Source organism: Sus scrofa, chromosome 9, assembly GCF_054392235.1.
Source record: "Sus scrofa isolate SSC_HxYL_T2T_F1_AM1 chromosome 9, Sscrofa_HxYL_maternal_Yorkshire_Landrace_v2.0, whole genome shotgun sequence".
NCBI classification, from domain to species: Eukaryota; Metazoa; Chordata; class Mammalia; order Artiodactyla; family Suidae; genus Sus; species Sus scrofa.
Window position 1 is genome coordinate 22,030,767 of NC_139391.1, and position 15,557 is coordinate 22,046,323.

The 15,557-nt window shown below is 39.5% G+C and overlaps 2 protein-coding genes across 12 annotated transcripts in view; one reads left to right on the forward strand and one right to left on the reverse strand.

The window, feature by feature from the left end:
• Positions 1-15,557, forward strand: part of LOC102160855 (uncharacterized) — a 393,443-nt gene that overhangs the window by 255,452 nt on the left and 122,434 nt on the right. The gene's annotated exons all lie outside the window — the stretch shown is intronic.
• Positions 1-15,557, reverse strand: part of GRM5 (glutamate metabotropic receptor 5) — a 523,795-nt gene that overhangs the window by 80,759 nt on the left and 427,479 nt on the right. For all 8 annotated transcript variants that reach the window (XM_084975623.1, XM_021102328.2, XM_021102332.2 and 5 more), the window contains exons 5-6: positions 7,693-7,939; positions 1,945-2,113 (exon numbers count right to left, since the gene is read on the reverse strand). In XM_084975623.1, coding sequence (XP_084831749.1) covers positions 1,945-2,113; positions 7,693-7,939 — 416 coding nt within the window. The remainder of the gene's footprint in view (positions 1-1,944; positions 2,114-7,692; positions 7,940-15,557) is intronic.

The following is a 15,557-nucleotide window of genomic DNA, read 5'->3' on the forward strand; positions in this document are numbered from 1 at the left end:
AGAGGTGGTGACAGTTCTCTTTCAGACTAATTTCCATTCTTTTTGAACACCTTGGAAGCAGTGGTGCTTTCTTTATGAAGAACAGTAAGTAACATATTTGAACCTTTGCCAGACTGTCTTTTCATGGACACTAAGTTGACAAATCTGAACGATGCCATGAGGTGTTGATATCATTAATGAAGTTGTGCAGTGACCATCTTAAACCGTATTAAGAAAATGTAGTCAACTGTATGTTTAATGGAGCAAAAATAAGATCTGGTTAGGGAAATAGAATTTGGGACTAAAAAAGACTATATAAACATTATTACAAATTAATTAGTATTAAAAATATAATAGGGAGTCAAATTCTTCTATTGGGTAATTTATTCCCAGTAGAAGGGGGGCAGAAAAGTATATATGAAGAACTCTCTTGAAACATACATTCATCATTTTGAAGTTATAGGTTGAAAATGTATTGCTGTGAAGACAGCCTCCCATGTGGTAATTAATACAGGCTAATCTTTCTGCGTGAAGAAATGAAAATTATAAACAATTGGTATTCTAAATAAGTGAATCTAAAAAGAATTTCCCGTGAGCTGAATTGCAGAATGATTGGCCAAGATGCAGACTGTCACTGAATATTGAATCAGCAGCCTTTTTCTGCAAAGGACCAGGCAGTAAAAATTTTAGACTTTGTAGCCAGGGCTGATGGAGGCTACCTCTGTAATGTTTCTCTCAAATACCTGTCCTGCCCACTTTCCATCATCACTGTTTCTTCCGTAATTCAGAGCCCTCATCAGCACGGTCACAGTGTCCGTCTAACCCGTCTCTTCTTTCTTTATTCAAATTTCATAACTCTACTCATGAATCTTCACCTACTACATTTCAGCTTATGGCAACATCTTGGTCAGAATTATTCTGAGACTCCTGGTTAATGATGTCAGTCTCTATAGAATGACATACAGAACTCTCCAAAAATATGGCGTCAATCTATCATTTCAACTTTCTCTTTCACAGTAACCATTTAGAGCAATGTCTCCTAGATTTTTCACTGTTATTCCAGGATAGTCTTCAACCAACCACTTCTGTACCTTTCCTGTTATTATTCTCTCTACATAAATGAGCATTTCCCTACATCTCTCTCTGAAATCATATCCATTTTTTAATGGTCAAAAATCTGACATTTTATTCAGAAGCATTCTCTCCCTTTTTTTTTTGTATGAATTTATTTAGCTCTTTTTTTTTTTTTTTCTTAATGAAGTCATCACATTTTACATGGTATTGCTTATCTGTGGCCATGGTATTTTTCCTCATCTAAACTATAAATCTTCTGACAGTAAATGTGTCTTACTTATTTTTGCCCACATTGATGTAAACTATTACATTAGTAGGATTTTGATAGATATTTAAGTTAATTAGAAATTGATGTGATTTCCAATTGTGAACTGTCTATTCCCAGGAAGCATGTCTTTAAAGGCTTAAATGAGTAGAAAGGGTGTAAGCATGACTCATTAGTTGGTTCAGCTACTCCAACTACTAATACTTTTGTGGGGTTTACTACATATCATAAGATATTAATGAGAAAATATTTTTAAAAAATTTTCTGGGTGTTCCCGTTGTGGTGCAGTGGAAATGAATCTGACCAGTATCCATTAGGATGCAGGTTCTATCCCTGGCCTTGCTCAGTGGGCTGGGGATCCGGCATTGCTGTGAGTGGTACAGGTGCAGATGTGGCTCAGATCCCGTGTTGCTGTGGCTGTGGAGTAGGCCAGCAGCTGTAGCTCCGATTCAATCCCTAGCCTGGGAACTTCCATATGCTACAGGTGCAGCCCTAAAAAAAAATTTTCTGACATTAGAAGCTTTCAATGGAAAAGGCAAAACAGGTATCTAAACTTTTCAAAAATGGTAAATGATAATACTTTTGAATTTACAACAAAAATTAAAGAAACACAGACTCCATTTTACCTTTATCTGGCCTTTCTCACATGGTTCACTGCACACGGATCTGATAATGTGGCTTTTCTTGGACCATACTTCATCATCATCCATTTTTAATTCTCCATTGTCCCAGCTTCCAACATTGATATAATCAAAATAATCTTTTCCCATTTCCTTGAAATTCATTATTTCATACCTTAGGAACAAAATATAATAATTATTCATTTAAACATATATATATATATATATTAAGCTACAAAAAAGCAATAGATTCCAGTCCTCCAGAATTTACTTATTGTCATATTAGTGACACTGGAATTTTCCATGATAGTCCACTTAGAATAACGAAAACACTGTCTCTTTCACTTTCTCTTCAGAGACTTTTTTTTTTTTTTTTACTTTCAAGCTTACGCCTGAAGTAGAAAATAATCCCATGTGAGAAGGTGATTTGACCTCAGCATGATGAAAGACAGTTTTGAAATAACTTCTAGAAGCTTAAACAGGTTCTACTGTTAGGCTGTTTGAAAAGAGAGCAAGATTTTCATCTCCACTCAAATAAAATTATAAATTTTCCTTTGCTAACCAAGTGAGAAATTTGGTTAATCTTAATTTTGTCTTCAGCTTTAGGGAATGTAGAGGCAATTTGGGTAGGACCTGAGTTTATCTTTCTTATTTTACCCTTTATCAATGGCTGAACTCACTGTATAAAAATACTTCAAGCATGATGTTTAAAATAATTCTGAAAATAGATAACTTCCAAAGAACCTCACGGAATGTCAAAATGCTGGAAGTTACGAGGACCTGGTGAGTTTTCAACCTTTATATCTATTATGATTATTTTGAGTATGGTGAGAGATATAAGAGGGAAAGTTAATGTAATTATTTACAAGATTTTATTTGTATTTCCAGAAAAGCATTTCTGCAATAATTTTCAAATCTGAGGATATTGGATGAGCAATACCATTACTGTCAGTTCCTGCAGACATACTCGTAGGTGTGTCTTAGGTCTGCACATTGTACACTATGCTTTTGCTTCCTAGGGCTTATCGATTGGTAGATGGTCTCTTATAACTGCCTCCTTCCACCTCCATGTTCACTGTATTTAGCTAACTGAAAATTGATGTGTATGGAAAACTTTCTAGCTTTTGGGTTCAAGTGACCAGATTACCACACGCAGACCAATGCTCAATACAGAAATGCTAAGAAAAATCTTAAATCTATCTGTTTGGACCTAAATTGTAAATTGATACCATCCTGTTTTCACTCCCAATCACGTGTCTTTGTCAAAATATTAATTATTAAGTTTGGTTAACTCTTCAGTGGTTTAAGGACTATCATGTAGTGTTTTATTTGCACTCAGTAACAATTTTAAGTAACTGTCTAATTCCACTTCTAAATCAAAAGTACCAATCTATAGGATATGGAACTGAGTCCTACATCTTTCTGCTCTGTCACAGTTATCCAGTGGCTACTAAGCAAGCATTGAGTTGAGCTATTAGAACATAGAGCACCGAGGTGAAAATAACTCATGTATTTTGGCTTTGGCTACTTCACATTGGCTACATGGCCTTCTAAGGCTTTAAAAGGTGAGACTGCCTGTGAGCAGATAACCTTTGGATGTTCCAGTCTGGGAGAAAAAACGAAATGTCAGTGTTAGGAATTTTTTTTCTTTGCTGCTACTGATTTGAAGAGACATCAAGAGGGTTTCATTGCTCACCCCCAAATGAGCCACCAACCCATTTCTACCAATTGTTAACTGTGATGAGGTCTAGTCTGTTAATTTTACAGCAAGTGAACTGAAGCATGGTGAGGTAGTGCACGATACCAGATTGGAGAGTGTGCAAATCTAAACTCAACCTTTAGACTTGAGGTCTTCTGTTCATTCTTTTCTATTAGACTGCTTCAGATATACTTGCTAGAGCTAAGAGATGAACTTCCACTGCCTAACCATTGCAGAAATCTGTTTTATATTGGAAAAAAGTAAAAAGTCAAGGGATCTGGTTTGTGAAAAATAAATATGATAACTCTGTAGAATAGAAATGTCGTATTTGACAGGGAAGTGATTTCAAGAAAAGTTAAACCTTCATTTTGGTTCAAAGTCATCAACTACTTTAAATTTATTAGAGACACTAAATCCTCCCTCTGGAATTAGCCTTTAAATTTCTGGTAATTATTTCTTGCCTAGCAGACAACCACAGAGATAGTATCACTCATGGTTGTAGCTGTGAAATGATAACATTTTTGTAAAAATCTTTGGTAGCAGTACATTAAACAAACAAACAAACAAAAAAAGAAATAGCTAAGAGTAATTCTCGATGAAAGAAGACCCATCCTCCCTTCTCTTGCCAGTTTATATGAATTCTTTTAGTTTTCAGAGATAGAATATAGATATTATTCTCATCAAAAGGGAGAGTAAGTGAGTGTTTGAAAAATACTCTTACTTATATTTTATTTGTTTATTTTTCTTTTTAGGGCTGAACCTGCAGCATATGGAAGTTCCCAGGCTAGGGGTCCATTCAGAGCCTATGCCATGGCCATAGCAACGCCAGATCTGAACCACGTCTGCAACCTACAGCACAGCTCATGGAAATGCTGGATCCTTAACCCACTGAGCGAGGCCAGGGATTGAACCACATCCGCATAGATGCTAGTCGGGTTCATAACCCACTGAGCCACAACAGGAACTCCTGATTTTATTTTAAGAGTTTGTAACTGTCATTTATTTTTCTAACTAAATTTTCTTGACTTCTAATGGTAATGTTTTCTGACATGATTATGTTTCTTTAGCCCAATTATGGTCAGTCCCTGGTAGCACCAAGGCCTCTTTAAACCTTAGTTCTCAATGGACTCTCTATGTATTGGGAATCAGAAAATTCTTGCTATAAAGGGATAGCCAGTAAATATTTTTGGCTTTGGGAAATGGTCTGTGTTGAAACTACTCAGCACTGTCAGTGTAGTGTGAAATAGTCATAGACAGTATCTAGATAAATGAATGTGACTGTGTTCCAATAAAACCTTATTTACAAAAACAGAAAGCATACCTGATTTGGCCTGTAGACCATAGTCTGCCAACTTGTGATCTATCCCCAATGTGGTAAACAGTAAAGGACCATTTCTCGTCTATAGATTTCTTGTCTATAATTCTGAAATCCTTAAAGCACTGAAAACTGTAAGTTTTGTCATAACTCACTTGGCAGCAAAACATGACTCCTGTGAACGTGTCCGTGACAGAACTTGATCTGCGTGGTCATGAGGACGATTTACAGTCTATTGTACTTTGTGTGAATATTCATATGTTTTGCTGCAGAAATATTAACGTGTGGATTAGGGAGCTGCTCTGCAGTAGGCTGAAGGCATTATATGACTGTATAGCCTTTTGTAAAGTCAAAATTTTAGAGTTCTATAACATCTTGGCACCAAGGATTTCATTAAAGAATTGTGGACTGATAGTAGTCAGTTAGATTTGAGGTTCAAAAACAGTGACGTATTGACGCTCTAACAATCCACAGATATGTGTGCAAGAGTAAGTTGCCCCCCCCTACTTCCTCTGTTTCAAATCTTCCTCTTGTAACTCTGGCATTTGGGGGGCGCTCCAAACCACCCCATTTTCTCTGGTTCACTGCCCAATTAGGAGTGTCCTGCTCTAGGTAAGCTGCAAGTTTACTCCAGAGAAGTAAAAACACAGTATCTACACATATGTTTCTTGGGGAATAGTGGCTTCTTGATTTTGATGCTGTAATTGGCAGGCTGTTGTACATGGGTAGGAGTTGAAGCTGAGGACATTGAATTAGAATCTTGACTATCATGTATTAGACTACCTTTGGGCAAGTCATTTAACCTTTGTATGCCTCAGTTTGTGAGCCTTCAGCTAGAAAAGAGAGATAATATTACTTACTTCATAGGATTAAAATGTAGAGGATTTAGCTAAGTGTTTGGCCTAGAACACAACACTCAATCAATATTAGTTATAATTATTTGTAACTCTAACTGGATTAATTGAAAAAAACAAAAGAGTTGCAAGCCACCTTTTCCTGAGTTTGACTCATGCCCTCAGAGGCCAGTTCTTAGCATTTATTAATGGGGGAGGATCCAGTCTTAGTAAAGCATGAAAAGTCTCTAAACAACTGTAAATTCCTAGAAATGATTTGTAAAATTTTATGTATACTGTCCTTGAGATAATACCAGTTTTATTAAGGTCTTAAAGAGATTTGTGTTTTAAAAATGGTTAGGAACCAGTGTCCTAAATGTACCCCATTCCAGCATATTTGGAGGATCGTGAATGAGATAGTGATGATCTGATCTAGTAGGGTTTCCCACTAGAACAGAGCGCTGAGCTGTCTGAGCCGTTTCTTCTCTAGCTGGTTTGTGGACCTGACTTGGTTACATGACAAGAAAACCTTTTGAACTGATGGAACTGCAGTCAGCAGAGTCTGTGAGCAAATCCCAAGGTGATGTCGGTGCTGTAGGGGTGCACACAGGACTAATGCATCCCTGGGTCTTGGCCTGACCCTAAGACCCAGCTCATTCATTGGCCCGCCCTAGGAAGGCTTACAACAAATGTAAAGTTCTCTTTGGCTCTGAGGCAATGCTTGTATTCCTGCCCCCACCGCCATGAATATGCTGAATAGCCAGAAAGTAGAAAACTGTATAGAAGAGTCTTATTTTGGCAAACAGCCGGCTTGGAGCAATGCTCTTCAGCTCTCTAGGATAGAGAAAATATTCAGCTTTCTTCTTGGCTGCATAACTTGGAACTAGCTGTCACTCAAACGTTGGGCTTGTGAGACAGTAACAGCTGCTTCAGGGACAAGCTCCAGCTCACATCAGGAGTATGGAGATGAGCTAGACCAAGGTGGCTGGTGCAATGAGTGGGCACATAGCATGTGAGTTGTGGAGGGACTCATGGGACCTTCTCTTGGCAGGATTGGCTGCAAACAGAGTATAAACATACCCTCTCCAAGCACAAGGAGCATAGGAGCTGCTGGAAAAATACCTGAGGTTTTACAGTGGGCACCAAAGGACCCTGTTCTAATGCCAGGCAGGCTGAAGACCCAGCACTGTTACAACTCAGAATAGCATTTCAATGACATTATCCCTCATGGATTAAAAGTCTCATGTGAAGAGTCACTTAAGAATTTAGAGTCTGAGATAGATGTGAATGCTGGTAAGTTCTAGGTACTTGATGACCTCCCTGGAGGCTGACCTATAATTATTGAGTGAGTAAGTTCATATTTCTCAGGCTCCTCCTTATAAATAATGAAAGGTAAAATGTCAGAGAAGAAAGCAACTTAGTCCTTAAGAAAGGAGAAAATGTTCTAGCTAAAGGATACTAAAATAAAATATGGCTTATAACTTAACTATAGGTACAACAAACAATATAACAGCACCTCAGCCCTGTTTCTGGATTACCAGGAATGGTTCTTGATTCAGAATAGTTCTAATACCCCAGAAGAGATCAGAATACACAGAGTAACGTGGCAGATGTGTACAGAGAAACCACTGGACTGGTAATGTTAATGACCTGTGATAATGTGAGGCTCCTGTTTCTAAGTTTATGCTTTGGAGATGTGATGATTCCAAGAGTACCTTTTGGACATCAGCATTAATACTTTTCCCTGGCCACAGGGAATGGGGCTTTTCTCTCTGTGTTTACTCACTTTATGATGTCAGAGCTAGCCGTACATGGCCAGGAAGCCTAGATAAGAGAGAAATAGGCTCCTCAGGATCAAGAGATGGCTTGACTAGGCTCTACTGGCTAGAGGAGAACTGTAATAATACCTTCCCGGAGAATCTCCATTCTCATCAAATAGGATCATGTCTCCAGAAACCCCAGTAAAATTGGTTTTCATCAGGGAGTCCAAAAGCTTCCGTCCGTCAATTGGCTTCATTGCATCACAGAGGCCCGCATAGCCTGGACAGAGGGACATCTGCATGTTGTGGAGCCCATAGGCCATGGAATAGATTGCGTTGATCACAAATCCCATTTTGGAGTCTTGAACATGATGTGTTCTCAGAGTCAGAGAACCTATTGGAAAACAAATCAGGGATCAGCCTTGAGATTTAATTCTGCCATAACTAAATCCATGAATTGTGACTCATTAGGGAATGCCCTGGAGCACTTTATCAGAGTTAGAACCAGAGATACAGGGGCCAATGTAGAATGCCTAACAGTTGCCTTCTATTTCCAGGCTTTTGCCCCCAAAGCCCCGAAGAAAGACCCGAATCCCCTCCAGTACCAAGATTCACTCCCTTTATTACCAAACTCGGGGGATGGATGCAGGATAGCACTCTATTTCTTTACCACAAAATTTATCTTAACAAATTAATCTCCCAAGTACGTAGCTGTGATAATATACCACCTTGGTTTGGAAATCTTCAACAGATCTTCAGTTTCCAAATTACTGTCTTCTTAGCTGAGCAAACTAGATTCCCTACCACCTTGCCTCAACTTACCTATTTCGATTTATCACCCACCACTTCCAACAAAGCATATGCATTCTATAAAGTGACCAATTTGGAAATGCTGAAATATAATATTTAAGCCCCATTCATTCACTTATTCATTCATTAAAGAAAGATTTATTTGTGTCTGAGTATACATAAGCTCTTGTGTATAGTGATCAAGGGAAAAATACAAAGATGAACTGAACATGGATTCTGCACTCAAGAAGAAGCTTGCTCAGAGTTCCCCTTGTGGCTCAGTGAGTTAAGAAACCAACTAGTATTCATGATGATGTGGGTTTGATCCCGGGCCTTGCTCAGTGGGTTAAGGATCTGGCATTGCCATGAGCTGTGGTGTAGGTCTCAGATGTGGCTTGGATCTGGTGTTGCTGTGGTTGTGGTGTAGGCTGGCAGCTGCAACTCTGATTCAAGCCCTCACCTGGAAACTTCCATATGCCACAAGTGTGGCCTTAAAAAAAAAAAAAAAAAAAGGAAGAAATTTTCTCAGTACTAGAGATAAATTGTGTAACTTCAGTGAAAGATAGAAGTAGACAAATTTGTAAGAGATGTGGAGTTAAAAATCTTTGGAGGCCCCAAGAGGGAGAGATCCCTTCCAATGAAGGGCTCTTAGTAACATTTCATTAAAGAACTAACATTTGGTATGAGTTATTGGTTAAACAAATGTGGAATGAGTGCCTGTTGCTTCTGGCTGCTCAGAACTTGATGAATGTTGAGGGGCATCATGTGGAATAAGATAAACATGATAATTGCTCTTGTTTACTTAGAGTCTAGAGGGCAGATGAGCAGGCTAAGTGCTAGGGCAGGACTGAACAGGGAGGGACAGTAGGCCCAGAAACTCACTGAAGCTGAGCATTTTGGCTGGGTATGGCTGGATGAAGAGTGCATGGAAGCTTGTTTGAAGGTTCACAGATGAGATAGAGCTGCTGTGTTTGGGGAGTTTTGAGCAGGTTGGAATGTTGGAAACATGGTGTAGGAGGTAGGAGAATGGGAAGAAGTGAAGTAGTAGAAGAAAAGAAGGCAAGATTACTTAAATGTAAACCAGTGGGAGATCACTGTCCTTTATCACAGAGGCACTGGGATCCTTTGTAGTGTGTAAAATTGGAGGGAACATGATCAGATTTCTATTTGGGAAATATCAGTCTGGCTCTACTAGAGAAAGATTTAAAGGGCCATAGGAGTGGAGTCATGAAGACTTATTAAGAGGTAATGCCACCAGCCCAATGACAGGTGAAAATGGCCTTGCTGAGGGTAGAGGCCATGGTTTTGGACAGAATTGTTTAGGAGGTAGAATGTCCTACCAGTCCTGGTGGTTAAGGAATGGAGAGAACAGAAACATATAGGAAGAGCATGGGTATAAGGTGAGAGTAACAGCTGAAGTAAAAGCAGGGTATGCCATTGAGGGAGAAGTGTTTTTTAAGAGAGATAAATAGGAACTCCCTAAAGATGGCGTGATTCTTTATGACTTTCAAACTGTAGAGGCATAGAGACTCCTAGAGAAACCGGCATGGTTCATCCTGACATAAATATAAGATGAAGAATCTTATTTCCATCGCAGGGCTTGGTACTGGCCCTAGGCTACTTTCCAACCAAATCTAACGATTTACTTTACCCAGACTCTATTCATACTTGCACGTTTCACCTCATACTACTGGAAACTCCATTCTTCTTGGTGCTAAGTCAGTAATGGAAGATTGTATCAAAGTTCCTCAAAAAAGTAAAAATAAAACTACTATTCATTCAGCAGTTTTACTTCTCAGTATTTGCCCAAAGAAAACAAAAATAGTAACTTGACAAGATATACTGCACCCCAATGTTCATTACAGCATTATTTATAATAGTTAAGATATTGAAGCAACCTAAATGTCCATCAGAAGATAAATGGATAAAGAAGGTGTGGTATATACCTTGTGTGTATATATATATATATACACATACACACAGTAGAATATTCCTCAGCCATGGGAATAATCAAAGAAATCATTTGCAACAGCATGGATGGATCTAAAGGGTATCATGCTAAGTGAAATAAGTTAGAAAGACAAGTGCCATACAAAGCTACTTACATGTGGAATCTAAAAACAAGTAAGCTAGAGTTCCCATTGTGGCTTAGTGGAAATGGATCTATTATCCAGAAGGATGCAGGTCTGATCCCTGGCCTCGCTCAGTGGGTTAAGGATCTGGCTTTGCTGTGAGCTGTGGTGTAGGTCACAGACGTGGCTCGGATCCCACGTTGCTGTGGCTGTGGTGTAGACCAGCAGCTACAGCTCTGATTCAACCCTAGCCTGGGAACCTCCATATGCCATGAGTGCGGTCCTGAAAAAAATACCAAAAATAAAAAAATAAAAACAAACACGCAAAAGAAAACAAAAACAGACTCATACATACAGGGAACAAATGGATGGTTACCAGAGGGGAGGGCTTTGGTGGGGGGGTTGGGCAACATAGGTGCAGAGGATTCAGAGGTACAAACCTCCAGTTATAAAATGAATAAGCCTTGAGGATACAATGCACAGCATAAGGGATATGGCCAGTAATATTGTAATAACTCTGCATGGGGCTGGATGATGGAGACCATTTCCTGATGTATGTAAACTATGTGGTACCCCTGAAACTAAGATAATGTTGTACAGCAACTATATTTTAATAGAAATAGATAACTAACTAAATCCTTTCTAGCTCCATTGACCTCCTCCCAGATTCTCAAGCATTCCAGGTGTGCATGTGGACCCTTGTACTTGCTGCCCCTGGACCCTTGTACTTGCTGCCCCTTCTACCTGGAATATTGGCCTCAGAGATATGCAGAGCCGTTCCCTTCCCAATTCAGGTCTTCGCTCAAGTGTCATCCACTCTGGGAGATCTTCTCTGACATCCTGTCTAACTCTCATCTCTATTCCACTCTCCCTGCTCGCTCCTCCCCAGCTACTCCCCATATCCTTTCCCACACTGTTATTTTCCTTACCATAATCTAGAACAGTTCCTAGCACAATATCTGGCACATAGTAGGTCCTCAATAAATATTTGTTGAGTGAATTAAAGAACTATCCCCTCCAACTTAAGACTATTCCTTCTGTTTTCTTTTCCTCCTAACACTAATCTTACCTGTTTTTATTTTTTAAATTTTTTTCCTTTTCTTTTTAGGGCCACACCTGCAGCACATGGAAATTCCCAGGCTAGGGGTGGAATTGGAGCTGCAGCTGATGACCTATGCCACAGTCATAGCAAGGTGGGATCCGAGCCCTGTCTGCAGCCTACACCACAGCTCACAGTAATGCTGGATCCTTAACCCAGTGAGTGTGGACAGGGATCAAACCCACATCCTCATGGATACTAGTCAGGTTCTTAACCCACTGAGCCATGATGGGAACTCCTGATCCTGTCCATTTTTAAAAGCTCCTAATCCTATCCATTCATGAAGCCCTCTGTGGTTTCAGATCCTAAAATTAATCTTGCTCTTCCAAACTCCCTATCACTTTCTCTATACAAGCACACCTTGTTTTATTGCTCTTTGCAGATATTATGTTTTTCACAAAAATGAAAGTCTGTTGTAAACCCTGTGTTGAGCAAGTCTATAGGCGCCATTTTCCCAACAGCATTTGCTCACTTTGTGTCTCTGTGTCACATCTGGTAATCCTCAGAACATTTCACTTTTTCATAATTTTTGTATTTGTTATGGTGAGGGTCATCAGTGACATCAGCTGCTATTCCTATGACTCACTGAAGGATCAGATGATGTTTACCATGTTTTAGCAATACTGAATTTTTAAATTAAGGTCTATACATCTTTTTTGTTTAGACAAAATGTTATTTTACACTTAGAGACTACAGTACAGTGTGAACATAATTTTACTGGAATAGTGCACTGGGAAACCTAAAAATTTGTGTGACTTGCTTTATTGCAGTATTTGTTTTATTGTGGTAGTTCTGGAGCAGAATTTGCAGTATCTCTGAGGTATGCCTGTATCTCTGTCAGGCACCCTGCATGCTGTATTATAGAAATGGAATATTTAGGGGAAGAAGAATTTGAAATTTCCAGTTCCCAGGTCAGTCCATCTCTACGTTCCTCCTTTTTACTCCCTAAATAGAGGCAGAGTTACCTCACTGATTCAATTTCCAGAAAATTCACTGGGCAGTGGTTGCTTTTGAGGCCGTACTTGACCTTGAGCCTAAGCCAGGTATTGCAACTCAGCCCCCCAAACCACTATCAGGGTTCAGCACTAGCAGCTTTTGTGGCTATGAAAATGTGGTAGTTTGAGTCTCGTTTTTCTGTTTTTCCTCTGATGAGTAGAAAAGAGAGATCTAGGTTTAAATTCCTGCTTTATGCCTTCCTAGCTCTGTACCATGAACAAGTCACTTAAATTCTCTAAAATTCAGTTGAACAATCTGTTAAGTGGTGACCTTTAACTTGCAAATGTGATGTGAAAATGAAATGTTATAGAAAAGCCATACATACATGCTGTGCACAGAGTCTGGTCCAAGGTAGAAGCTTCATGAATAGTTACTATACCAAAATGTAAATCATAGTAATCTTCAGCCAGTGGGTTTTGTGGTGAAGACTTTGGAAAATTGAAGCAAGCCAAAGATCTCCCCTGATGTACTGGCCAGGAGAGTTCCTGGCAGTCATCTTTCAGGCTCCTTCCTTGATTTTTCTTTATGCCTTGTGGACCTCAGACAGCAGTTGGCACAAAGGCCATTTGGAGCCCTATTCATTTGTAAATCACAGTGCTCAGGGCCTGGTTACTGTAGTGTTTGTTGAGTTGAATGGGTCAAGTATGAAAATTTGCATTTGTATGGCACTTTCAAAAATAATTTTTGCATACATCAGTCATGTGCATCAATACTGTATCCACAACTGTGGAGATAAAGGAGTGGAGGTGTAGACCTCTAGCCTGGGAACTTCCATATGCAGAAAGTGCAGCCCTGAAAAACAAAAACACAAACAAATGAAAAAAGAAGCGGAGGTGTATAGACAGGTCAAGTAGATTTTCCAGGGTCATTCAGATAACAGAAATTAGAAGTAGACAAGAATTTCTAACGCTGAGATCTTTTTGCTCTGCTCTATTGCTTTTCACTGGAAATATGCATTTCCTGAACGGCATTGCTGGATCATCTTTTAAAAACATTCTGGTTAAGACATAAAGTTAGGGCAAACAAACCAGTAATAAGATTGGATATTTCCTAGAAAGTGCTGCATTTCTGTTCCCTCAAATAATGCCTGCTAGTGCTGCCCAAGACCTGGGTCCAGAATAAACAGAAGGAGCTGACCCAGAGTGAGTGAGAGAGCTTGAAAGCCAGGTGACACGTGTTATTGCACAGTTGGCCAAGTCCTTTGGTGGTGGGCATCTGGGAAACAATTGGCCTTTCGGGGTAACGTTAGGGTCTTGCTCCTGATGACTGTTTTCTCTTGTCACCCAAAGAGTCCAAATGATTGAAATTCAAAAAAAGAAAAGTGTCTGCCAGAATAAAACTAATGGACAGTTAACCTTTGTAATTTCTTCTTAGTCATTTTGATGCATGTGCCTTTCCCCACTGATTTCATCTCTTTCTCTCTCTCTCGAAGTATAGTTGATTTATAACATTATGTTAGTTTCCAGTGCACAGCGTAGTGATTCAGAGTTCTGCATGTGTTTTTAAAGAGGGTATCAGTCTGTTTTAGCATTCAGGATGCAACAGGGGGTCAATTCAGAGAAAAGCAAGTTTAAATTCTGCTCATACCATTGCATCTACTTTTCAGTCTTTTTCCTCCATTAGAAGAAGCACCTCGTGATTGAGCTCTGACCTCCAGGTAGCTAAGAGAGCTCTATTGAAATGTGCTAATGTTATACTTTACCAGACTTTAATATCATAAAACTCAATGTGCTAGGAGCTATTTCAACTATAGATGAAGAAACTAAAGATAAAGATTTGGACTGTCAGTAGCTGGTGAGCTTCTTTTTGTGGATGAGGGGACTGGTACCCACTTTTTGTTTGTTTCTTTGTTTTTGGTTTTTAGCCTGGATGTTCCCAGGCTAGGGCTTGAATCAGAGCTATAGCTGCTGGCCTACGCCACAGTCATTGCAACACCAGGATCAGAACCACGTCTGCAACCTATACCACAACTCATGGCCATGCCAGATCCCTGACCCTCTGAGCAGGGCCAGGGTTCAAACCCACATTCTCATGGATGCTAGTCAGATTCGTTTCCACTGCACCACAACGGGAACTTCTGGTAGCCGTATTTAAAGTAGTTAATGCAATAGACTCAATATTAGTAGCTGTGGGGGAGAGGTTGGCTAATGAGGGAATTCTTTTGCCTCCTATCTCTTTAGGCTTAGATATCTATCTCCACCCGCTCCAACTGGTAGATTTATACAAGATTAAACGAAGTTATAAAGTGTTTGATGAAATAAATTGATTTACGTTACTTGGTCCCTGACCCAGATTTTGTTACTAATGACCATGTTTGTTTCTTTACATTCAAAATACAGAGAACTGGAAGAAGTGAGTTAGTGCCGCGTCAAGGCATTAGCTAGTAAAAATTGCCTACTGTGTTCTTTGAGGAATAAAAGGCTGAAACAGTAAGGGGAAGAGAAGCAGGGAATGTACGAGGTAATAGAGCTAGACAGGGCCATATGATAGAGGGCTGTGGAATGTTTTTAATCAAAGAAGGATCTCATTTTCACTTCAAAAGTTGTACATTGAGGATGGAAACTAGAATGAGAGTGGGAAAACCTAGGGAGTGATGAAATAAGATGCTAAGAGATGATGGTGGCTTAGTACGGGGCAGGATTCTAATTATATATCAGAAGAGAATACATTGGTGGATTGATATGAGATGTTAAGGAAAGAGAAGAATCAAGGATTATTTAGTCCAGGTTTTCATTTTTAAGCAATTTCAGTTTTAAGAATTACATAGAGTGTGAGAAATAGGTTGGTGGGGGTATGGAATCAAAAGTGCTGTCTGACATGTTAAGCAGGGAGATCAATCAGTGGCCAATGCAGCTGACCAGGCAAGAGATACTGGTGGCTTAGATTACGGTGATAGCAGCTGAGATGGTGAGAAGTGTTCGCATTCAGGACACATTTGGAAAATAGAACTGACGTGACCAGTAGACTGACTGGATCTGCCTCAGATGTTAGATTTCTTTTTGAATTCCTGATCAGTCCTTTAAAATACACAGAGATGCTGAACCAATTTTGCTGGC